The 25,706-nt window shown below is 46.0% G+C and overlaps 1 protein-coding gene across 10 annotated transcripts in view; it reads left to right on the plus strand.

The window, feature by feature from the left end:
* DUSP16 (dual specificity phosphatase 16) overlaps positions 1-25,706 on the plus strand; it is a 110,181-nt gene that overhangs the window by 61,496 nt on the left and 22,979 nt on the right. For 7 of the 10 annotated variants that reach the window (XM_086401971.1, XM_086401969.1, XM_086401966.1 and 4 more), the window contains one exon: positions 16,151-16,314. The exons of the other annotated variants lie outside the window; for them this stretch is intronic. In XM_086401971.1, coding sequence (XP_086258097.1) covers positions 16,151-16,314 — 164 coding nt within the window. The remainder of the gene's footprint in view (positions 1-16,150; positions 16,315-25,706) is intronic. 10 annotated transcript variants of the gene reach the window in all.

A 25,706-nucleotide genomic window follows, 5' to 3' on the forward strand; every position in this document is an offset into this window, starting at 1 on the left:
GAAGTATTTTGAAATAAATGATAGGCAAGTTACCTTCGTTCAGGTAAAGTAAAAATATAGCTTCCCTGGTGGTCCAGTAGTTAAGAGTCCGCCTGCCAACACAGGAGACACAGGTTTGATCCCTTACCCGAGAAGATCCCATTTGCCACAGGGCAGCTAAACCCACATGCCACAACTATTGAGCCTGTGCTCTAGAGTCCACATGCTTCAGCTACCGAAGTCTGTGCACCCTGGAGCCCATGCTTCACAACAAAAGAAGCCACAGCAATGAGAAGCCCGCACGCCGCAACTGTCTGCAAGTAGAGAAAGCCCTCGTGCAGTAACAGAGACTCAGTGTAGCCAAGTAATAATTAATAAATAAGTCTTTTAAGAAATACACAGCTGTTATGGGAAAGGTATCTAATACAAAAGTGTTTCCATCGTTTAAGTAGATTTCAGCATGGCTTTAAGTTCTAAGGAAAACCCTGGTACAATTAAGCAGTGCTTAAATACTGAACTGTGGCAAGGAACTGACAGCTCTAGAAGACCTAACGCCACTCACAGGAAGAGACACAGCCTCGGATCCACATGAATTGAGGCCGGTTGAAGCAAATGTTTATATTAAGTCAGTTCATTATTTAGCCACTAGTAAGTTTGCCAGTGGGCTTCCCTGGTGGCTCGGTGGTAAAGAATCCACCTGCCAATGCAGGAGACATGGGTTCAATCCCTGGGTTGGGAGGATCCCTTGGAGAAGGAATAGCAACCCACTCCAGTACTCTTGACTGGGAAATCCATGGACAGAGGAGCCTGGCTGGCTACAGCCCATGAGGTTGCAAAAGAGTCAGACACAACTTGGTGACTAAACAACAACAAAGTCTTCCAGTAACCAAGCCAGCTTAAACCATAGCATTGTTTCACCTCTCAGAGGATTAAAGCATTTTACTGTGAGTTGTAGCCTCATCTTAGCCAAAAAGAATGAACTTGGATCCCTTTGGAAAGTTCTCCCTCATCATTGATGGGTATAAACAGTTGCCAATATTGACTTATTGATCAACTTTTTTGGTCTTGTTAACTTCCAGGAAACTCTGTAAAAGCTAATCTTGTTTCTTGGCCTTTAATTATTCATCATATTACTTAATTCTACTTACCTTTGTCTATTATATTTCTAAGGGTGGCAGATTGAAAATAAATATATTAGGGAAAAAAAGAAAAGCCTCTGAATTTGGACATTTTTGTGTGTGCTAACATAATGGAGAATAAATGGGTTAATTTACTAGAAATAAAGATCAACCTATAGATAAAAATGCTCTTCTATTATTTCCTTCTCTTTCTTTGTTGTTGTAACTCTGGGTAAAAGCAAAAGGGACCCACAGCAGTTGGCTAATTCTCCAGCACTCATTTCTTCCCCTCCTCCCCCCAAACTTTAAACTTTGAATTTTTGTATTAGGGTATAACTGATTACAATGTTGTGGTAGTTTCAGGTGAACAGTGAAGGGACTCAGCCATACATATACATGTATCCATTCTCCCCCAATGGAGAAGGGAATGGCAACCCACTCCAGTACTCTTGCCTGGAGAATTCCATGGACAGAGGAGCCTGTACAGTCCATGGGGTCGCAAAGAGTCAGACACGACTGAGCGACACACACACACTCTCCCCTAAACCCCCTCCCATCTATGCTGCCCCATAACGTTGAACAGAGGTCCATGCAGCCCTCATTTCTGTCCTGTGATGAGGCACAGCATAGTCTTGAAGCAAAAAACCCTGAAGTTGAATCACAGATCTCAGCCCTTTCATTTATAAATGAGGAGTGACTCTCCCTGAGCTTCTCAGGTGGTGCTAGAAGTAAAGAATCTGCCTGCCAATGCAGGAGATTCGAGTTCGATCCCTAAGTCAGGAAGACCCCCTGGAAAAGGGAATGGCAACCCACTCCAGTATTCTTGCCTGGAGACTTCCATGGACAGAGGAGCCTGGTGGGCTACAGTCCCTTGGTTTGCAAAAGAGTCAGACACAATGGAGCAACTAACACTACTAATGACTCTCTCCAGCTCTCCCCAAGCTCAGTGTGCCCAGTCTTCTGGAATTCCTTGAGGAGGTTGGACTGAGAATCAGGGGTGCCCACTTCAGGTCAAGTCTGTGCTTTCTTTTCGTGGTAGCCCTCTCTCAGCCTCTTTGTGGACTTCAGAGTCATATTCAGAAGCAACATATAAAAATATACTGTATATAACATTTTTAAGCATTACTTTTTTTCAGTCAGGGGGAATCATCAAATAAAAGTCTATTCTGTTCTGAGCTGAATTATAACTCTGGGTAACGATAGAAGATACTCACCATGGAGGTCAGTGTCAGGTGCGGTGCTAAGGGTTCTTGGAGACATTTCGTCTCTGAACACAGTTAAGGTCTTCGATGAATGTCTGCTAAAGGCTAAGTATGTATTTCTTTGGTCCGATTCAGAGTTGCTAGTGTGGTTGGAGAAGGCAATAGCAACCCACTCCAGTACCCTTGCCTAGAAAATCCCATGGACTGAGGGGCCTGGTAGGCTGCAGTCCATGGGGTCGCTAGGAGTCAGACGCAACTGAGCGACTTCACTTTCACTTTTGACTTTCCTGCATTGGAGAAGGAAATGGCAACCCACTCCAGTGTTCTTGCCTGGAGAATCCCAGGGACAGGGGAGCCTGGTGGGCTGCCGTCTATGGGGTCGCACAGAGTTGGACACGACTGAAGCGACTTAGCAGCAGTAGCAGCAACAGTGTGGTTAGAGCTGGGAGCGAATAAAAATGTGCTTGACTCTTCATTCACTTCCACTTTAACAGGAATCTAGACTCAGTCAGCAGTTCTGTGTACAAAATGTGCAGCTTTCTACGGCCATACCACTCTGAACATGTCCGATCTCGTCTGATTTGGGAAGCCAAGCAGGGTTGGGTTGATGGGAGAAATGTGCCGCTTTGGTTCCGTGGCACCGGTTGCCATCCTTCCACGTGGAAGCAGGGCAGGGACTGAGCCTCCCACTCACACATTTGCTGCGTGTGCTGTTGCCACCATCTGTTGTCACATCCCACGTGGCGTTTCTTCTGTCCCCGTGTCTAGGGAGGGGAAGTCTTCAATCATTGCATTTTAGATCCTGCAGTAGCTGGTGAAACAGATTGGTGTTAATGGGTTCAAGTCAAAGTACCGCAGTTAGTCAGGAATTGGCTCTTCTCACGTTTAAAAAGCCGCGGTGACCAAGAGCCACTGAAAACAGACTAAAACTCGGTGCCGTTTCGCCCCGGTTGCCATGTATTTGCTGGCTCCGCTTCTCAGTTTGCATGCGATTATCCAGACTGGATCCCGTTTTCTCCGGTTGCTACCTGCCGCTATGGTAACAAGACAGCTGTGTCACTCACTAAGTGACCCGGACCTCAGACGTCTTGCCCGAGACTGCTTCTGTTCAACAGCTGGACTGCAGACCATGCTAGAGATGGTTCTTCACCGTGATACCATGCACAAGCCACCCAGAGGCCCCGTGGTGACATCAGTCTTCCTCTGACCCGATCATGTCATTTATGTCCTATCCATTCAGCCGGCCTCTGAGTGTCCGAGGGCTTCCGCCCGGGGGACAGGGTACTGGGAAAGCACCCGGCTCACCCCTGCACCTGAGAACACAGAGTTAATTTGGAGTCCCACATTTGAAGTGGATGAAACAGAGGTACAGTTGACAGCGCGCCAGGTGGTGAAGGACGTGACTGGGTGTTGTCTGCCAGGCTTGAGGAAGAGTTGGTGACAGTGGTGGAATTTTGATCAGACCTTGAAAGATGAGTAAGATTTGGGGGTGGGGGGACGGTCCTCGGTGGACTAACTGAAAGGAAGGGAAACGTGATTACAGATATTATGAGTGAACATTGGTTTTAGGAGTAGTGAGGAGACAGAATAGACTTTTTGTGACGGGGAGGAAGGGGAATTGAGTGGAAATACAGTCAGGCTGGGGTGGCCTGGGATGCCTTGGAGACTCGGTGACACCTGTTACCTCTCGGCCACGAGAGCTTTCTTCTGGCCTCTTTGCTCTGTGCTTCTGCTACCAACTCCAGCCAACACCAGCCCTCCAGACCTGCCCAGGGACCTCCTCACTGCTCACACACCCTGTCCACACTCTCCCCACCCCATTACTCACGTCTCTCTTTTATATTTTTAATGTACCCTGGTTTTATCACCCCCTGCTTTAATGCGCATCAGCACTTTGGGGGTAAATTCCATAATCTTTCCCTGACTCTGAGGCCCTGCTGTGGCAGCTTCTGCCCGCCTTCACACCTTCGTCGCAGGCCCTTGTCCGTCCTCAGGTTGCTCTGTGTGTGTATTGTAGCTCTTTGGTCTCAGGTGCCCTAGCCCTGCAGCCCTGAGGCGCCCTCCTCTGCCCTCATGTGTCCCCCTCTCCCCCACATCTGGGTCAATCTCGCACTTGACTCACGGCAGCCCTCCAGCCTCCCCTGGTCCCCAGATAGAGGTGCGTGTCCTCCGTCACACACACTCCTCTGGCCACACACCGTAGTCAGCTAATTGCTCATCTAATTGTTTGGCTGAAGTTTGTCCCGCTAAAGTGTCCATTCCAGAGATGGCCCCTGTCATGGTCACCAGGGTCCCGTCAACCCAGTCCCGAGTCCAGCTCCTGGCAGGCGTTCAGGGCACGTCTCTCAACCACGTGCAGATGCCACCAGATGCCTCTGGTGTTGTCTGGTGACAGTCGGGGCCCCCTTCCTTCCCTGATGCTCCACCACGTCCTTGGGGAGGCGGCACACTTAGCCCTAGAGGAGGCCAGCTGCTAGGGTGGACATAGCAAAGCGGGCGCACGGGAGGGCTGTTCAGGGTGGGTGTGGGTTAGAAGCCTGAGCTTCACGGGGGAAAGGCCATCTGGGCTCCGAGGAGCCCTTCTCTGGAGACCAGACTACTTTTCCCTTTTCCCGTTGACTCAGAGCATTGTCTCCTAATGGGGGTGAGGGGTCTCAGGAGGCCCTGCCTGCTGGTGGTCACCCTGGGCACAGACAGCAGCCACTTCGTCTTCAGCCGGGTCAGTCTGTCGTTGGTCCAGCTCATCTCCTGAGGGCTGTAGCCCCTGGTCCCCTGATCCCTGGAGGTCAGCCCGGGGTCTGGAGGCCTGAGCCTGTCTCTTGGGGGAAGTTCCCTAGACACGACAGAAGCACCTGAGGACTCACTGGGGATTCTGGATGAGGCAGGCAGCATTTACCAGGTCGCCCTTCTGTTTTTTTTAGCATCAGAGAAATGTTCTGCTTGTTCTCAGCTGCCTCACTCACCCTGAGGGTCCTCTGGGGCCTCGGAGGAGGAGTAGGAAGAGGTTCTGGCTCCCACCCAGGCCCACAGAGCTCTCAGCACTGAGTGGAATCAGGAAATCTTTTGAACACCAAGCATACACAAGATTTATGTCCATCAACAGCTATTCATTGTAACAAGAAAGGATTCAGTAAACATTTAGTTACATGCTAAGCACTATGCTAAATGCGGAGATGATTGCAAACAAGCGTGAGACACAGTTCTTACACACAGTTCACAGCATGTTATAGCTGGAGAGATAGGTCAGCACAAACACGGAATGAGAATTCACAGTGACCAGGTCAGTGGAAAATACTGCCATGTGATGGCTGTATATACATTCATATATATATGTATGTATGTGCTTCCCAGTGGTAACAAATCTGCCTGCCAAGCAGAAGAGCAAGTTTAATCCTTAGGTCAGGAATTCCCTGGAGGAAGGCATGGCCACCCACTCCAATATTTTTGCCTGGAGAATCCCATGGATAGAGGAGCCTGGTGGGCTACAGTCCATGGGATCTCGAAGGAGTCGGATATGACTGAGCGACTAAACAACAACAAACAATGTATATGTGTATTTTTGGTCACACTGCACGGCTTGTGGGGTCTTAGATCCCTGATCAGGGATGGAACCTGTGCTCCCTGAGGTGGAAGCATGGGGCTGTAACCCCCGGTTTGTCAGGGTAGTACTGTGGCTGTGTATTTTATAGAAGTTCTAAGTTGGCCAGACCATATTTAGATACACTGGTCAGGGAAGATTGTTTGTTTGTTTTTTAATACAGCAGAATTTTAAGAACGCAATAGAGTACTAGAATTGAAACTAGAGAGCAGCTCCATGGTAAGAGAGGATTGTATCATGAAACTTGTTTTGGTGGTGAGTGAATGTGGGTGATGAGAAGGTAAAATGTATATTCTATTGGTCACGGTAAGAAAACCATGGCATATGCAGCTGGAGAAGAGCTGTGATCCATGCTTGCCTCTGGTTCATAACGTCTGAATAGCCAGAGGCTGGTGATGAGACCACACAGGTGTGTTGCGAAAACAGGAGGAAGACGAGTGGACCTGTGATGTGGTGGGCGGAGTAGGGACAGTGAGGGTGGACAGTAGAGTGGGGTCAGAGGATGAAGGAGCTTGAGTGGCTAACCAGGAATTTTGGGTTGTATTCTATGGGCATTTGGGAGCACAGGTTACATCAAAACTATCTTAGGAGCTTAATCGGGCGACAGAGTGGAAGCCAGTTGGGGAAAGGACAGGCGGATCAAAGAGAAGTGTTCCTGAGTTTATCCAGTGATGCAGCTCAGAGCTCATGGACAGGGGTGTGGTGGGGGAGAAGGGGAGGCAGGGACAGACAGACAGACGTCGCAAAGGCAAATTCGAGTGTTGCCATGCCAGGAGGATGCTGCTAAGGCGACTGGAAGAACGGGGCCGACAGGTACAGGGATAGGGAGTGAAAGAGAACGAGATATTGGCTTGGAATTTATTTTTTAAATGTCAATAAGTCTTTCAAGTGCAAATGCCCAAAAGAGGGTTGAAAATGTTAGATTGGAATTTGGGCCCTCAAGTTCCCAAATGCAACCTTGGAAGTCTTGACTTCAGGTGAACTAGAGCATGGCCCATTTGGTAAGGAATCCGTCTGCAATGCAGGAGACCCAGATTCGATCCCTGGGTCGAGAAAATCCCCTGGAGAAGGAAATAGCAACCCACTCCAGTATTCTGGCCTGGAGAATCCCAGGGACAGGAACCTGGCAGGCTACAGTCCATGGGTTCGCAGAGAGTCAGACACAGCTGAGTGACTAAACCACCACCACCACCAGAGCAAAGGTGGTCTCCTGAACCACCTCAGAGGCCTACATCCTGCCTCCTCAGGAAGCCCCCGGCTGCTGTTCGCTCAGCTGTGTCCTCAAGTCACCGGAGGACCCAGCGGGTGGCCTCTTTGACCCTCTCTCCTGCTTACAGTGCTCACTGCCTTCACTCAGCCAAGGGTGAGTTCTGGCTATAGTTCCTTTTGATTGGTTGTTCTCACCATACTCTTCAGAACAACCTTTGTGTGAAGGGATTTATGAAGAGCCTGTCTAGCTCTGTGTGTGTGTGTTTTAAGAGAAAGAGTCTCTGGGCATCGCTGCTGCTGCTGCTAAGTCACTTCAGTCCTGTCCGACTCTGTGTGACCCCATAGATGGCAGCCCACCAGGATCCCGCGTCCCTGGGATTCTCCAGGCAAGAATACTGGAGTGGGTTGCCATTTCCTTCTCCAATGCATGAAAGTGAAAAGTGAAAGTTAAGTCGCTCAGTCATGTCCGACCCTCAGTGACCCCATGGACTGCAGCCTACCAGGCTCCTCCGTCCATGGGATTTTCCAGGCAGGAGTACTGGAGTGGGGTGCCCTTGCCTTCTCTGCTGGGCATCATTACGTATTACCAATTTGAAAGCCCAGGGACTTCCCTGGTGGTCCAGTGATTAAGATTCTGCGCATCCAATACAGAGGGTGCAGGTTCAAGCCCTGGTCTGGGAACTAAGATACCACATGCTGCTTTGCATGGCCAAAAAATAAATAATAACTTTAAAAACATCAGTAAAAGAGTTAAAAAAAAATGTCAGTCAACATCTTCTGAGAACTCTTTTACTAAACAACACTTCAGGATTTTGCCAGTTGAATCGATCTAGATAACACTATCTTGAGGAATGTAAAATTTAGAAATTATGAGTCAAAGAACTCTGATAAGTTACATTCTTTTAGTATTTAGTGATTTTTTTTATGCTAGTATTTTGAAAAACTTTAATTCGTTTATTGTGTTGGGTAACGATGTTAATCCAAAACTTCGCTGGAATGTCCCATCCCTGCCGTGCCAGGTGATTGGTGGCTTTGTACAGAGGGAGCTTGTTGGAAGTGTCATTTATGGGGCAGGTTTCATGAGATGGAGGCTTCTTCTCAGGCTTCCTGGAGGGAGGGTCTTCACAGAAATGCATGTCTGTCCCTTCCTCTCGAGGGAGTGGAGGGGTGGAATAAGAGTTTAAAATGAATCCCAAATGCTCCACGTCATTTGGGATTTTTTTTTCTCTTCTGTGCTGCTCAGCAGACAGTTAACTAGGTAGGACATAGTTGCTGCTGATGCTGCTAAGAAAAGTGTGCTGGGCTCTCAGCCCTCCTGTGTGGCTGGGCTTCCCTACACCAACCTTTGTACACTGGAAAACACTGGAAAAGTACAGTTACTTTTGTTTTTTTTTGCTCACGCAGCTTAGTTCCCTAACCAGGGATCAAACCCATGCCCTCTCCAGTGGAAGCCCAGAGTCCTAACTACTGGACCACCAGGGTATTCCCACAGTTACATATTTTTGCTTGCTTTCTTTGCAGGTGTATAATTACATTGCGTTTCTTCTTTTTCGGAGAAGGCAGTGGCACCCCACTCCAGTACTCTTGCCTGGAAAATCCCATGGACGGAGGAGCCTGGTAGGCTGCAGTCCATGGGGTCGCTAGGAGTCAGATGTGACTGAGCGACTTAACTTTCACTTTTCACTTTCATGCATTGGAGAAGGAAATGGCAACCCACTCCAGTGTTCTTGCCTGGAGAATCCCAGGGACAGGGGAGCCTGGTGGGCTGCCATCTCTGGGGTCGCAGAGTCGGACACGACTGAAGCGACTTAGCAGCAGCAGCAGTTTCAACTCTCCATATATACTGTCTGCAGACCCCAGAAGAATTGTGACCATGCTTGAATATTTTTAAATGGTTAGAGAATAAAGTTGGCTGAATCAGACACTTCAGACTAAAAGTGCAAAGTAATTATTCTTAAGAGCAGTTAACGTGCTGGGTCGGCCAAAAACGTCATTTGGGTTTTTCCATGACAGTGTACAGAAAAGCCTGAACAAACGTTTTGGCCAACCCAGTACTTCCAAGATACACATCTCAACGTTTCAGTGTTTGATATTAGGGTTGTCTCCTTTGTGCAGTAGCAAAGCCCATATTTTACTTTCAGTATGGAAAGAGCTGTTCTATACAGACACAGGAATGCTCCATTTCAGTCCTTCACATACATTCTAGAATAAGTAGATGAATGGGTCATATTTATGTCACAGAAAAGGGGACTTTGTTTTACAGAAGGATTGAACTACATGAAAACTATATTGAAAAACTATGAGACTATGTAAACTGTGAAAATGATTTAATGAGTGGAAGTTAAATTTGCATGTGAATTTTTAGAAGAATGTGTTTCATGACGTGGAGTTTTGTGTAAACAGATTTCTGTACATAGCCATGGACTCTATCCCCAGTGTGGGAAGGGGTTGCCTTGAATCCCGCTTCACAGTTGGGCAGCTGTCAGAAGGTTAAGAATCTACCTGCAGTGCAGGAGCTGCAGGAGATACAGGTTCGATCCCTGGGTCAGGAAGATCCCTTGTAGGAGGGCATGGCAACCCACTCCAGTATTCTTGCCTGGAGAAGCCCACGGACAGAGGAGCCTGGTGGGCAATAGTCCACGGGGTCTCAAGGAGTCAGACACAACTGGAGTGACTTAGTGCATACACAGCTGATAAAGCTCTTAGACCTGCTGCCTGTTTGAACTGAAGCATAAGTGAGCAGCCTTCTATTTCTTCCTGCAGTGAAATGTCTTCAGAATCATGGAGTTGATGTTTATCTCTGGTTTGACTTCAAGGATAGGGATACATTTTTAGAACTTGAATCTGAAAATTAACATCACTTATCTGTAGTACAGTGCTACTTTTGTTGATTATGGAAATATACTTTTAAGAAACACCGCTGTGGTTTATAACTGCCAGGGTCAGAAGGAAGAGAAAGATGACCAGTTAGAATTGTTTAGTGGTGTTTCTTTATGTATATTTTCTTTTACTTGGCAGTTTTTCTCCCTATGAAAATGGGATAGTAGTTAACTGGCTCTTACAGAAGATTATATTTATGGTTGGAATTATGAAGGAGGTGTTTTTAAGAAGCGTTTTCTTGGCTGAGCGAGAAGAAAGCAACATACAAATCATGAATGCCTTTAAGCTGTACCAAATGTTTTCTCTTTCCAAAGTGATATGTATGTTTTTATTTATAAACATGCATTCTCTGGTGAATCAGTGGACATCAGACAGAATATGGATTTTTAACATTGCAGTCTCTTTGGCTGTCTATCCAGAGCTGTAGAGGCCAGTGATGTCTGTATGTCTGTCTGCTGGTCTCCCTATCGCCATTACAGGCCAGGGTGTCTGCATATTTGTTTTCCTTCCTCTTAAAAACAAGCATTCCTAGCACAAGAGGCCCTAGTGGGTGCAATGTTCCGAGATTCAGGTCTGTCTTAGGGAAGAACATATGGGTTGTCTGACTCTGTTTTCTCCATTCCTAGACGATAAGCAGCATAAAATCCAAAGATGGGAGAAATTTGGCCAGATTGGACGGTTGACTCAAATCTTTGACAACTTTAAAAATTATTCTAAAACTGTTTTCAAGAGCGTGACAGCTTTCCAGTGCTGCTCTTACAGTAAACAAAGGGATCCTGAGCCAACACCGTGCCTTCTTGTCGTAATAGACTCTAACTTGGGATCCGGGGACCACAGAGCCAGGAGCGAGGGCCGGGACGTCTCTCTATTCTGTGTCTGTCATCCCCTTTGTCACAGAAGGTTCACGTAGATGAATTGTACTGTTCTCCTTGTGTGGATCTAGTTAATAGAGGAAGAGGGACATTTTAGACATATTTCAAAACTGAGTTGCTGATGAAGCCACAGATAGTTTCTCGAGGGTTTGGGTAGATCAGGAGGTGTCTCATCTGTGATTAATTAATGAAATGAAGCCAGGGTCACTGGAGTCCAGCGATGAATGAAAGGTCAGCGAATGGAAAAAACTGTCAATAAAGGTGGATGTCAGCAGAGTGGAACATTGTCGGAGATAAAGATCAGGGGAAATGCACTCTTTGCCAAGGTAGATTCCTGTGGAAGTGACCAGGAGTCCTGGTTTGGGACATTTCAAGCCAGACTGAGCACTGATTTCAATGAAATTTGTTAAGTATTTTAAGGCTGTTTGGATTTGTGCTGCTAGAGATTAGTTGTAAACATTTGTTTAAAAAAGGTGGGGGGGTTCTGTTTGCCTTATGATGTGTTTTACCACGTGTTATTGCTGTTTTGTTTGGCTCTGGGGGGTTGTTTTGATGCTAAATAGTGGTTTGTTTTCTTTCTATTTTCTGTATTAGAGTTTTCTAGCGCCATACTCACATTTTACTTTTTTAGACCCACTGAAGTTAGAAGTGATTTAGGATAGCGTGAATGATAGAGCTGGACTTGGAACAGCCCAGGCTGGCCAGCTCTCACTTTACGATTGTTGGTGACTCTGTCCCCTCTGAACACAGTTTGATGGAGGGAATGGGCTGAAAGTCACCAAGACGCAGCCACAACCTCACCACCAGTTCACAGACTGCGATCGTGAGCCAGCCGTGAGCCCCTAGTCCATCCTGTTTTGTTACTGGACGCATGTGACTCTAGCTTACAGAGTTCTTGTGTCTCTGGTCAGGTCTCCTTCTCTTTTCTCTGCCTCATCAACGCTTCTGAACCATGTGGCTTAGGGGGAAGCAAGGCTCTTCTGTCTGTTGGGGAGAGGCCATGGCCATTTCCAGCCTAGTGGAATAAGGCTAAAATGAGGGCAGGACCCCAGAGATGTCAGCAGACACGTTGCCCGCATTCTAGGCAACATGGCACGTAATTCCGTGGCATTTTAGAAATGTGGTCTAATGTACCCATTGAGAGTACAGTCTGAAGCTGGGCTGCCAGGGCTCACATCCCAGCCCTGTTGGTTATCAGTCTGTGCCTTTCTGAACCTCAGTTTCCTTATCTCTGAAATGGGAACAACCCAGGCACCTCCTTCAAGGTGTTGTAACGATCAAACAAAACTTGTAAAGTGCTTAGAGCAATGCTTGTCACATAGTACATGTTCAGTAACTGTAGGATGACTTGACTTATTTGTAAATATGATGACTTATAAGTTTAAAATGGAATTCCTTGGATGGTCCAGTTTTTCTGTTTTCTGAGAACATTTCCTAGACTCCCGTTTTGTTGGATTTAAATGAGAGAGACCAACCCCTGAACTATTTTGAAGCCAGAATAGGAAAAAAAAATATGACAGCAGTTTCTTAGAGAAACACCGGAACCACAAAAGTTACTGGAAGTTAAAATTTAAACCCATTCAATTAAATTGTAATCAGAATTGCGGCTGTCAGTTGCTGTGTTGGGTAAGCAAGCGTAAGATAGGCCAAGAATGTTCAGATTCTTTAATGTTTGTTTTTATAAGAATTACTTGAGGGGAAAAAAACTCACCTTAAATGATTGTATTATGCCATTAAGAGACTGAAAAGGACAAAACATTAATAGAAGCAAAATTATAAATTCTGAATCATGACAGGCATATACATATGCTTGTATTAAAGGGAAAAAAGTGGACATGTTAGTTGCTCAAGTCATGTCCAACTCTTTGTGACCCTATGGACTGTAGCCCACCAGGCTCCCCTGTCCATGAGATTCTCCAGGCAGGAATACTGGAATGGGTAGTCATTCTCTCCTCCAGGGGATCTTCCGGACCTGGAGGTGGAACCTGGGTCTCCAGCATTGCAAGCAGATTCTTTGCCATCTTAGCCACCAGGAAATGCCTGTATTAACTGATCCCTTTTTGAGATAGCTGGTGGGTTATACTTTAAGCGTGGAAATTCTGACAATTTACTCTATTTCAGTGGTTGCAACGGCCTTATCTTGATGTTTCCTTAAGTGTGAGTTCCACCAGCTATTAAAAGGTATTAGGGGGAAAATGGGAGGGGAAATTCCATGGTCAAATAAGCTTGGGACCCTTGAATTAAATGAAAGTAAACCAGTTTCCTTAGAGGTTTTCAGGCTCCTCAGAGAGCTTTTAGTATGTGAGCTGTGAGTCTCCCAGGGAGAAACGACGTGTAGCGTTTCATGTCCCAGTGTCCCGTCTGCCAGCTTCCTGTAGGAGGTCATTGCTCCAGAGCCCACTCTGGGAGATGCAGCCCTCGAGGCGCTGCTGCTTCCGTTCTGTTTCAGGTGAATCCTGCTGGGGTATAGCTGCAGACTAGCGATAGGGGAAGGCCACGGACGGGGCTGGGAACTGGATGTCTGATGCCTGTGCCCTGCGGGGCTTCCTCTGCAGGCACAAGCTCTCAGGCATCCCGACTGGCCCCATCCTCTCCGTCCTCTGACAGCTCTGTGAGGGGGTCTGATCACTGCTCCCAGTTTAGGAACAGGAAAACTAACAGCCAGAGGGCGTCATTCACTTGTGCAAACCTGACAACTAGGACGTGGTGAAGCCAGGATGTGAACTCAGTACAGGGGCCTGTGTTCTTCCCTCTGATGTTCAGTCATGTGTGTGTGTGGTTTGTATGCCCTATGTGTATATATGTGTGGTTTATATGCCCTGTGTGTGTGTGTGTGTGTGGTTTGAATGCCCTGTGTGTGTGTGTGGTTTGTACACTGTGTGTGTGTGTGTGTGTGTGGTTTGTATGCCCTGTGTGTGTGTGTGTGTGTGGTTTGTATGCCCTGTGTGTGTGTGTGTGGTTTGTATGCCCTGTGTGTGTGTGTGGTTTGTACACTGTGTGTGTGTGTGTGTGTGGTTTGTATGCCTTGTATGTTTGTGGTTTGTATGCTCTTGTGTGTATGTGTAGTTTGTATGGCCTGTGTGTGTGGTTTGTATGCCCTGTATGTGGTTTGTATGCTCTTGTGTGTATGTGGGGTTTGTATTCTGTTTGTGTGTGTGTGTGTGTGTGGTTTGTATGTCCTGTGTGTGGTTTGTATGCTCTTATGTGTATGTATAGTTCGTATGCCCTGTGTGTGTGGTTTGTATGCCCTGTGTGTATGTGTGGTTTGTATGCTGTTTGTGTGTGTGTGTGTGTGTGTGGTTTGTATGCCCTGTGTGTGGTTTGTATGCCCTGTGTGTGTATGTGTCTGGTTTGTATGCCCTGTGTGTGTATGTGTCTGGTTTGTATGCCCTGTGTATGTGTCTGGTTTGTATGCCCTGTGTGTGTGTGTGTGTGTGTGGTTTGTATGCCCTGTGTGTGTGGTCTGTATGCCCTGTGCGTGTATGTGTCTGGTTTGTATGCCCTGTGTGTGTACATGCCCGGGATAGGCTGGTGGTGGTGAGAGAACAGCATGTACAGTTGACAGTGAGTTTTGTGTGGCTGGAAAGATATTTGGAAAGGGCAAGACATGAAATCCTCACTCTGAGCAGGTGCAGACGCTGAGGACCCCGTTGGTTCCACAAAGGAAGTGGGGTTTCTGTAATGGAACCTCCTACTCTGTCTCCCATGTTCCCATAAGAACTTTACAAGCAAACTGCTTATGAGTAAAAACAGTCCAGACCCCTGGGTTGGAGGCTCGGGATGGACACTTACATTTTGCAAGTGGACTGGTTATTGTCACTAACTTGCTGCCATCCAGCTGGCTGCACTGTGCATGCCACGCTAAGCACAGATGATGCACACGGGTGTCCAGAGGGTCCTGCTGACACTGCCCTGAACAACACAGGGGATAAAAAAGGTGATACTCTCCTTCTGCAGGTGCGGGTGTCAGCTCCCTGCACTGGTGCAGCGGATGAGGGTGTGTTTCATATGTATCCAGAAGTGGGGGAAAGGTGTGTAGAATGTAGCTCAAGGAGATGGAGGTAAATATTTAATGAGATTTTCAGGTCCCTTTTAAGGCTTGATTAAAGAGGTAAGAGTGGGACTGCTCTATCTTCTCAACAAGTGAATTGTTTTTTAATTTAATAGTATTAAAAATGGACACACTGCTATATTTAAAATGCATCACCAACAAGGACCTACTGTATAGCACAGGGAACACTGCTCAATGTCATGTGGCAGCCTGGATGGGAGGGGAGTTTGGGGGAGAATATATACGTGTGTACATATGGCTGAGTGCCTTTGCTGGCTACCTGAAATTATCACAACGTTGTTAATCTGCTATACTCCTGTACAAAATAAAAAATTTTAAATATACACACACAGACATTCACATATTCTGAGTCTCTTTGGTTCCTGAGTTTGTACATAGTGAGGGCTGGATAGGGAGGGATTCATCTGAAAATGTATCAAAATGTATTCAGTTCCTGGGTTCGGATTTGCATCACAAGGAATATTTAGATTGGAAAAACCAGTGAAGACCTTATTCATCTTTTCTCTTCCCAGAGAAGGTGAGCGTCTTCTTAGCCAGTGGGTTTCTCGTCATTAACAGTAGCAAGATTGTGACCTAATAAAAGTCATGGAATGGGTCATTATAAGGACAGGACTAGAAAAAACTGAATTCTTCTGAGTCCAGGAATCTTGCCCCAGGGCCTCCGTTTGTACCCTGAGCAGTTAGGGTCTGTCGGCTCTTGTTTATAATGAGTGCCCAGCAAAGGAACAGGAGACCCTGGAATCAACGAGTAATTATGAAACCCTCGATATAGAGAATATTTATAAGAGTAAAGGGTGTATGTGGTATCTTTGAAATTAAAAATTTATATAGTAGGAAGATTTTAAAAAGTTCATTCTGAAAGAAACTTAAGTTGATCCACTGTGTTTTGAAGAAATAACACCTGGTCTCCATTGAGGATTTGTTATAGCCCCATTTTACTTCTGTTTGGTTATGTGCTGCTTACTTTCCATCCTCTTTAAGTTACACAGAAAAGGACGGGGGACTTTCAGGGCCTGGGCGCCTTTCGAGGCCCTGCAAGCCAGGGCTGTTGCAGGCCTGTACCCCAGAGCAAGCAGCTGTAGCCAGGGATCCGTGTACGGCAGGATCCACTTGCATTTGTGGGATTTGCTTTTTCTTTTCAGACAGCTTTATTTGACTGGTTACCAGAAGGCTGATTTTCATCTCTGTGCCCAGCGTAACTTTACCATGTCTATCCTTAGGTGGGTTTGCCGAGTTCTCCCGCTGTTTCCCTGGCCTCTGTGAAGGAAAGTCCACCCTAGTCCCCACCTGCATCTCTCAGCCTTGCTTACCTGTTGCCAACATCGGGCCAACCCGAATTCTGCCCAATCTCTATCTTGGCTGCCAGCGAGATGTCCTCAACAAGGTGGGTGCTTTGAAAATATCCTTCATTGCAGGATTTCTTGACAGTAGCCGGAGAGGCACCGGTGGGCCATCCTTTCAGACACAAATGTTCTCAAAGCAACTCCCCAGCCAGCAGCCCAGCAGCCTTACCTCTTCCCCGGTGCTGTCGGCTGTGATGTTCTGTTTGCCGTCGGAGACCTAAGCCATTGTCAGATGTGCTGTTCTTACAGGTCCAAGAGAGCTGTGACAAGACAGGGATTTTCAGAAGTTTCGCCCCATTTTCTTAGATGTTCTGTTACAGTAACTGGCACACACAGGAAGGCTAATACCGTCTAGATTATTTCACACTTAGAAATGTGTGCATTTGCTGCATCAACTAGAACTCAGAGTGGCTTGGATTGAGGAAGAGTTCATGATGACTTTCCCCTTCCAGAGGGGCAGGGGAGGGGGTCAAAAGATGGTGAGGATCAGCGCTAAGAGGATGCAGTGTGCAGACGCCCTGCCTGAGGTTCCTTGAAGCAGTTTGGTGGAGACAGAAGAGGGAAGAACGTGAATCCTGGATGTAAAGGATGTGGGCCGTCCTGAGCCAGGTGTGCCCAACAGAGGAGCCTTGTTGATTGGCGGAGGCCGTTGTATTTAATGACACACACATAACGGCAGTAGAACTAAGGTCTATCTGTCTCACAGTTTATATGCTCTTAACCAGTGTTGCTAGAACACAGGCCCCTAATTGCCTGGAAACTGATCTGTCTCTAAACCTCTTATTTGGTGGTGGTTTAGTCGCTAAGTCCTGTCCAACTCTTGTGATCCTATGGACTGTAGCCCGCCAGGCTCCTCTGTCCATGGAATTTTTCCAGGCAAGAATGCTGGAATGGGTTGCCATTTTGTTCTCCAGGGGAATCTTCCCAACCCAGGGATTGAACCTCTGTCTCCTACATTGCAAGCAGATTCTTTACCAACTGAGCTACCAGGGAGGCCCTAAATGTCTTATTTATACCACTTCTAATTGAAAAAGCAGTCAGAGATCTTAATTCAGCTGCTGCTGATTTACAAGTGCAGCTTTCTTATGTGAAAAGAAATTTCTCCTTGAGTAGCTGAAAGAATTGGACTGGCTATAAAAATAAACTTCCAGGTGGGCTTGCTTTAGCACGTGGAAAGCAAAAACATCCTATCATTGGGCAGGAAGGAGGCATTCTTTTCACTACTTTTTTTTTTTTGCTCTTAAAACCCCTACATCTTCAAAATTTTGCCTGGATATCGTTGTTAATACGTCTGCTCTTACTATGAGGCATTTGAAATTTGATAGTGCATAGCTGCACTGAGCCTTTCTGGTGGGGTCATGATGTCTTTGAGCATGTGATTCTTATTAGTCCTCTTTGAGAAATAAGCAAACTATGGCACAGCGTGCATGCTAAGTCACTTCAGTTGTGTCCTACTCTTTGCGGCCCCATGGTCTGTAGCCAACCAGGCTTCTCTGTCCATGGGATTCTCCCGGCAAGAATACTGGAGTGGGTTGCCATTTCCTACTCCAGGGGATCTTCCCAACCCTGCATCTCTTATGTCCAATACATTGGCAGGTTCTTTACCACTAGTGCCCCCTGGGAAGCCCTTTGTCACAGCAAGCAAAATTAATTTCCTATAGTCAGACACATCCCTAGGGCAAAGCTGGAGATGCTTTATGTAATCCTCAGATCAGAAAATAAAATAAAATGAAGTAAAATTCCTAGTTATGGATCCTGTCCAGAATTGCCCTCTGTAAAACTTCACCAGTCAGCTGGCAGGCAGGTGATTTTACAAATAATTGCATTACGGGTCATTTTTGTTACTTTCAATATTCAATGAAATGGTACCTTGATTATGCTGCGTACCTTCTCCAGGTTTAACAGATGCATCAGTTAATGGCTGAGTGAGCACCCGCAGGGTGAGAGGAGTGAAACTGGAACCTGAAGTTGAGGTGGTGGGAGGGGGAGATAGTTTTCTATTTTTAATTGGCTTCTAAATGTCTGTATGGGAAACAGGATCCACCCATTGATGCCTTGAGAGGAAATGAAGACTGGGCTTATGGAAGCTGTGGTAAACAGCTTGAACAAGGTCGTTCTGCAAGACCCTGAGAAAGTGGCCTTAGAACCTACCTACATGCAGATGTGTGAGACATAAGGGTGTTCTCTAAATGGTGAATGGAAATGCCTATGTACGTAACCTCTGGATTCATAGTTGAGAAAACTCTTGGTGCTGGAGGCGATCTTACAGACCACTTAGCCTCCTTCATTCAGTAATGAGGAAACCGCTATTCCAGAAATGTTGCACGAATTCCACACCATCACCCTGTCAATGAGTTTTAGAACCAGACTTGCCTCTCTTTCTCAGGCAGCATAAACTCACCTTCCTGCTCCACTCTCTGGTTTAAACTTTCCAGGAGAAATAGTGGCTAATTTCCAGAGCTCTCCAAAGATGGAGATTTTATCATCTTCTCTAATAGTGTATTCCTTTTTAGTCAAATTTAGAAGATGAAGTCTTTGAGAACAAACACCACAGAATCACTAATTTTATTAGTCTTCTTATTTATTTTTAACAGATTGCCACCAAAGTATCTTAAAAGCATGTCAGAAATTTTCTTAGGAGGATAATAGTGTTTAACATTTAAAATGCTAGGCTCAAAAAAAGAAAATAAAGTGCTATACTCTTTATGTTACTGCATTTAACCCTCATAATAGGATTTAGAGGCAGGTTGGCCCTGAGTTGTATGACTTGCTTACCCACAATTCTGTGACTAGAACGTCAGTGACTTCAGAGTTAGTCAGTGGCAGAGATCATTCTCAAACCTAATCTACTGTGGCTCTGAGTCCTGTGTTTATAGAACACCAGAAATCCTCATCTCCTGCAAAATGGAAATCTCCATAGCAGGCTGTTAACAAAGGACTGAGATTCTAATGGTCTATTGAATCTAATTGAAATTTGTTTCCCCTGCTTTTTCTACAGCATTGTCTATACCAGAACCATCCCACAGAAGTAGAATGCAAGCCACACATATAATCCAAAGTGTTGCAATAGCCTTTTTTTTAAGAAGTTAAAAAAAAAAAAGGTGAAACTAATTTTTTAAATATATTTATCTATTTTTTATTTTATGACCGCACCACTTGACATGCAGGATCTCAGTTCCCCCGACCAAGGGTTGAACCCATGCCCCCTGCATTGGAAGCGCAGAGTCTTAACCACGCGACCACCAGGGAAGTCCCGTGAAATCAATTTTAATAACATTTATCACCCTATATCAAGAGTATTATTTTAACCTGCAATCAATATAAAACTTACTGGCACTTTACATATTTCGTTACTAGGTCTTGGAAGCCGCGTGTGTGTGCTGTGGTCACTGCTCCTCTTGCTGTGGATGAGCCACACGTGCCAGCTTCCCCCTCAGACCGCAGGGCCATACTGTCAGCCTGTGACCGTGTTCACTTCTGTCTCAGACGTGGCTCTTCTGTAGGAGGCTGTAGGCAGGCATCGGTAGTGAAAAGAGCACCCTTCCCCTCACACGTGTGCTTTGTTCCGACACTCTCCCCTCCTCTCTGGTCTTTGTACTGGAGTTCTAACAGGAATAGCAGTTGTACTAAAGCAGTTTGCAGGTGCCCAGTTCTTATCTGACTGACTGCGCTTGGAATCAGAGTCCTGTAGTTAAAATGTTCAAGACAAAAGTTCTTGATGTTTTCTCCTCCCTTATCAGTTAAAATTCCAGGTGGACTTCTGTTTCACCCTTACACACGGGGTGTGTGGTGGAGTTACCTACTGCACATTGTTCTTGAGCCTGAACCTGTTCAGCTTCTTCACCCGACTCAACTCTACCCCTCTTTCCCATTTTAAACAGGCTGCTGTCAGCCTTCTTTGGGCAGCCTCTTTTTTGTTAATATTTATTTGTTTATTTGGCTGCACCAGGCGTTAGTCACAGCATGCGGGATCTAGTTCCCTGACGAGGGATTGAACCCAGGGTTCCTCGCTTGGAGTCTTAGCCACCGGCCCACCAGGGAAGTCCCTGGGTAGCTTTTGTTTCAGCCTCCGACGTGCAGAGCTGGCTTCCTCTGCTGCCCTGCTGTTCTGCCATCACCGGGACTGCTGCCGCTTTCCCTGGTATTTCCACCTGAGAGTTAGGCAGGGGCCTGGATACCGTGTAGCCAAATACTGCTTTCCGGTTTCTCTGTGATCTAGGAAGACAAAGGGCCATGTCATCAAGGCAGTCAGTAAAAATGTTTATTCAGTGTCCAGTGTGTGTAAAACACCATATAGAGTGCAGGTTGGTTAGACAAGACTTGTTCATAAGTCAGTGATTCATGAGTCAGGTGACTTAGGGCTTGAGTGAGGGCTGGCTTTGCACGGGGTGGATTTGCGTCCCAGCTGGTTGGCCTCACCAGGCAGAGCACCTGAGCCAGGTGACGGAATCCACTTCTGCACCAGCAAACTGAAATGCCTCCTGCCTCCTAATGTTCACGTGAGGCTCCAGTGACAAGGCATTATGCCAGGCTCTGATCACAGTTCCTGGTTTATAGGGGACTCTGTTATCGTCACCAGTGGGTGGAGTATACTAAGGTCTAGGGTGAGTGGTAGATACAGTGCGTATGGCTGGTTGAGGAGGGCTCGCTGGAGGAAGTAGGCCAATTCTGAAGGCAAAAGGAGTGGCGAATACAAACTTATTAAATTGACTTCAGAAAGAAAGATTACAGTCCCTTTAGGGTTGCAGTGCCTGCATGATTTAATGAGACCTCCGTCCTCAGCCTAAGTGAACATGGCAAACTTGACCAAATAGAGCAGTTTAATTAAGCTATATATTAAATCTATAGTCCATGTATTACTCCACAGTCTATGTCACAAGAGCACGGAGCCCAAGTTTAGAAATTAGTCTAACTATTGGGGAAAGTTTATTTCACGGTTTAAGAGAAAGAAACTTAAACAGGAAAAAAGTGGTAACTGCAAACCATAGTAGTAAAATGAAGATTTATTTTTTGACTCACAAAAAATTATTTTTGAACATTTTCTTAATTGTGTTTTGAAACTAGAATCTTTAAAAAAAATTATTAGGGGGTCATCTTTTCTGCTTTACAGCTGAACCCTTTTTTTATACCCAACCTGCTACATTCAATGTAATTTCCCTTTGTTGTTGTTCAGTCACTAAGTCATGTCCAGCTGTTTTTGTGACCTATGGATTGTAGCCTGCCAGGCCTCTTTGTCCTTGGGACTTCCCAGGCAAGAATACTGGAGTGGGTTGCTATTTCCTTCTCCAGGGGATCTCCCCCACCCAGGGGTCGAACCCACATCTCCTACATTGGCAGGCAGGTTCTTGACTACTGAGAAAACAGGGAAGCCTATAATTTCCCTACTGAAGGCCAATTAGGAGGAGGGACAGTTTGAATTAGTGAAAAATATACATTACAAGCTTTGGGGGTTGAGGTGTGGGCAACAACTTTATTGAGATATAATTCATACACTATATGATTCACAGGCTATTTTTTATTGAGATATAACTGACGTATAACATTATATTAGTTTCAACTATACAACATAATGATTAAATATTTGTATATACTGCTAAATGATCATAATAAATCTAGCTAACATACACCGCCATACATTGTTACACATTTCTTCACTCTCTTAACCACTTTCAAATATATAATACAGCATTATTATCTATATCTGTATGCTGTACAGTACTTCTCCATGACTTATTTATAACTGGAAGTTTGTACCTTTTGACCACCTTTCACCCTCCCCTCCACCGTCTCTGGTGGCCACCAGTCTCTTGTCTGTATCTGTGAATTCGATATTTGTTTGTTTTTTAGATTCTGCATGTAATGGAAACATATGGTGTATTTGTGTTTCTCTGTCTGATCTACTTCACTTAGCATAAAGCCCTCAAGGTTCATCTGGGCTGCCCAAATAGCAAGATTTCCTTCTGTTTTAAGGCTGAATAATATTCCATTGTATAATAATACCATGTCTTCTTTATCCCTTCATCTGTCAGTGGCCACTTGGGTTGTTTCCATGTCTTGACTTTTGTGAATTGTGCTGCAGTGAACACAGGGTTGCATATGTCTTTTGGAGTTAGTATTTTTGTTTCCTTCGGGCAAAGACTGAGAAGTGGAATTGCTGGATCATATGGTAGTTCTAGACATCCCTGGTGGCTCAGATTGTAAGACAACCACCTGCAATGCAGGAGACCCAGATTTGATCTCTGTGTCAGGAAAATCCCCTGAAGAAGGGAGGAATATCTCCCCACTCCAGTATTCTTGTCTGGAGAATCCCACGGACAGAGGAGCCTGGTGGGCTACAGTCCATAGGGTTGAAAGAATCAGACATGACTGGGCAACTAAGCGCGTGGTAGTTCTATTTTTAATTTTTTAAGGAACCTCCATACCGTTTTCCATAGTAGCTACACCAGTTTATATTCCCAGTAACTGTTTTAAAAGTAAGATTAGGTGGGACTTCCTTCCTAGTGGTCCAGTGGTTAAGACTTCGTACTTCCACTGCAAGGGGCCCAGGTTTGATCCCTGGTTGGGGAACCAAGATCCGGCACGTTGTGTGGTACAGCCAAAAAACATTTTTTTTTTTAATTAAAAAAATAAGAGAAAGTAGGGGAACTAACATTTAATGAGACTGTGTATTGTGCATAAGTCACTTCATCCTCATAATAGCTTTACAGAATAGTTGTCATCAGCTCTATTTTTCAGGTAAGGAAACTAAAGCTGAGGGAGGTCAGTGAGATCATTCGGATAATGAACAGTCCCGCGCTGAGCTGTGCTCTCAGTTTCCTGGGACTGTACCTGTGTGCTGGCAGAAGGGATGGTGGTAGAGGAAGTTTATTAGAGTTTGCTTCTAGTGGTTTCTATCTTCTCAGAGCAGTAGGAACCAAGATCATCCACGAGCAGAGAGAGAGGGCGAGGGAGGGCGTGTGGAGGGTGGAAGAGAAAGGGCAAGGGGTGGAACGGCGTCCAGAGAGGAGGCCAGGAGACTGAGGGAATACGGTGTCTGCCGATGCGTGGGACCCAAGGGGCCCCCTTGGCAGTGTGGCTGAGTGTTTCTCTCAGGCCCGTCCAGCTGCCCAGTGCAGATGCAGGCTCGGGGGTGAGACAGATTTATCCAGACTTATTGTGATCTTGCCGAGTGAGTGCAAAGAAGTGACAGAGGGACACCGGAATCGAGGGTGAGGGACTTCCCTGGCAGCCCAGCAGTTAGGACTCTGTGCTTCCACTGCAGGGGGCACCGGCGCCATCCCTGATCAGAGAACTTAAGATCCTGCACTTGGTGTGGCTAAAAAAAATATTAAAAAGTTGAGGTTGAAAGTGAGGGAGGGATTCTAACTGTCTCTTGAGCAGTGCAGGGGTTAATCCTCTTATTGTTTATGGCCAGCCCTCCCCATCTGCAAGGTCTCTGCGTCCTCCAGTTCAGCACTGGCGGATTCTCCAATACGGCAGTGCCTGCATGCAAGCTAAGCCACTTCAGTCATGTCTGACTCTTTGCACCCCCATGGACTGTAGCCTGCCAGGCTTCTCTGTCCATGGGATTCTCCAGGCAAGAATACTGGAGTGGAGATGCCCTCCTCCAGGGGATCTTCCCCACCCAGGATCGAACCCATGTCTCTTAGGTCTCCTGCATTGGCAGATGGGTTGTTTACCACTGAGCCACCTAGGGAGCCCAATACTGTAGTACTTACTGTTGAAAAATATCCGTGCATAAATGGACCTGCGCAGTTCAAACCTGAGTTGCTCAAGGGTCACCTGTGTCATGACTGACCACAGAATTTAAGTTGGGCCCAGAAGGAAAGATAGACGTTGTAAGGTGGAAGGACAGAGGAGAGATGGTAGGAGCAACAGATTGTAGGTCCTGAGGGGACTGAGGGACTCCAGCCATGGTGGTGGAGGAGAGTAAGCTGGAGGGAAGGAGGTGCAGTCCTGCAGTGGTGGGTTGTATGTGGTTGTGGTTACTGGTAACAGCAGAGACCAGACCAGGCCCCGGGGAGGGAGTGGTCAAGGTGAGGTGCTCAGAGAACTCAGAGGCCAGGGTGTCCGAAGGGTATCTGAAAGGCCAAGAAGACAGATTACGTTATCCGTAGGAAACATGTATTAGCTAACTGAGCACAAAGTTGAGCTAAATATTAAACAGAGTAAGATGACTGCTCTCTGGTAGCCTCTGTTTAACTAGGGGACAAAGGACTGTTGAGTTGTGTATGCTTTCCACAACACATGGAAACAAAACTGAGTGAATGACATAAATTCCTCATCAGTTCAGTTGCGTTTAGTCACTCAGTTGTGTCTGATTCTTTACGACTCATGGACTGCAGCACGCCAGGCTTCCCTGTCCGTCACCAACTCCTGGAGCTTGCTCAAACTTATGTGCATAGAGTTGATGATGCCGTCCAACCATCTCATCCTCTATTGTCCCCTTAGGAAGTCACATTCACCTGTGAGTAAAAATAATCATTAGTTTGTAATACGTACACACTCTTCACACTTGTGGTTCCATCCCAGTTCTGCTCTCAGGAACTGCGACATAAGACACACTCTTGGGCACTTACATGCCCGGCCATAAGTACAATCAGGAGAGAAGGGAACAGAACAGTCATGTGACTCCTCAGCTAACAGCAGCTGCTGACCCTCTGCTTGGCCGCCCAGGTGGAAACAGGTGGAAGCCCCCCTCCTGGCCACCGTGGGCCCTGGGCTGCAGTGAGCCCTGGGCAGCAATGGGCCCTGGGCTGCAGTGGGCCCTGGGCAGCAGTGGGCCCTGGGCAGCAGTGGGCCCTGGGCTGCAGTGGGCCCTGAGCTGCAGCAGGCCCTGGGCTGTTGCAGGGCTACTTGCCGCATTTGAATAGTCTGCTCAGCAGGAGGCAATTGTGTTTGTTCTCAGACTGTTGTACAGAGGCCAATGTACTTCTTATTATAATGATGTATATTCATGAAAGTATCACATACATGAATGAAATATGAATGGGGGAAAAGAGTTGTTTGTCTATGCTCTGAGCTAAATGTTTTCAAAAGATTCAGGAAAAACAAATTGCTCTACGTATTTTTTCTGTCTTAAGAGATGGGGAAAGGCAGCTGTAAATCTAGAACATTCTGTCCTGATTTATTAGTTTACTAGTTCTTGCTCTTTAAAGAATGGAAACTATAAGTGGTAGATGCGTTTGGTTGTAATTTTCTAAAGAACTCCAGTCAGCTAAGCTATTGAAAAAACAAAAACAAACCCAAAACACCAAGGTCCTGCATCAGAAGTTAGTGAATTAGTGTACATTTATTTGCATTAAAATGTTTTACGTATGTGTGTAACATCTTTAGTGATTTCCTCCTTTAACTCAGTTTTACTGACGTAGTAACTGCCACTTTTTTTTTTCTCATTTTATTTTGCATTTAAGTTGTTATCACTTCATTTCAA

This window comes from Bos grunniens, chromosome 5 (genome assembly GCF_055505025.1).
Source record: "Bos grunniens cultivar Pamir isolate PY7600 chromosome 5, Bosgru_T2T1.0, whole genome shotgun sequence".
NCBI lineage: Eukaryota > Metazoa > Chordata > Mammalia > Artiodactyla > Bovidae > Bos > Bos grunniens.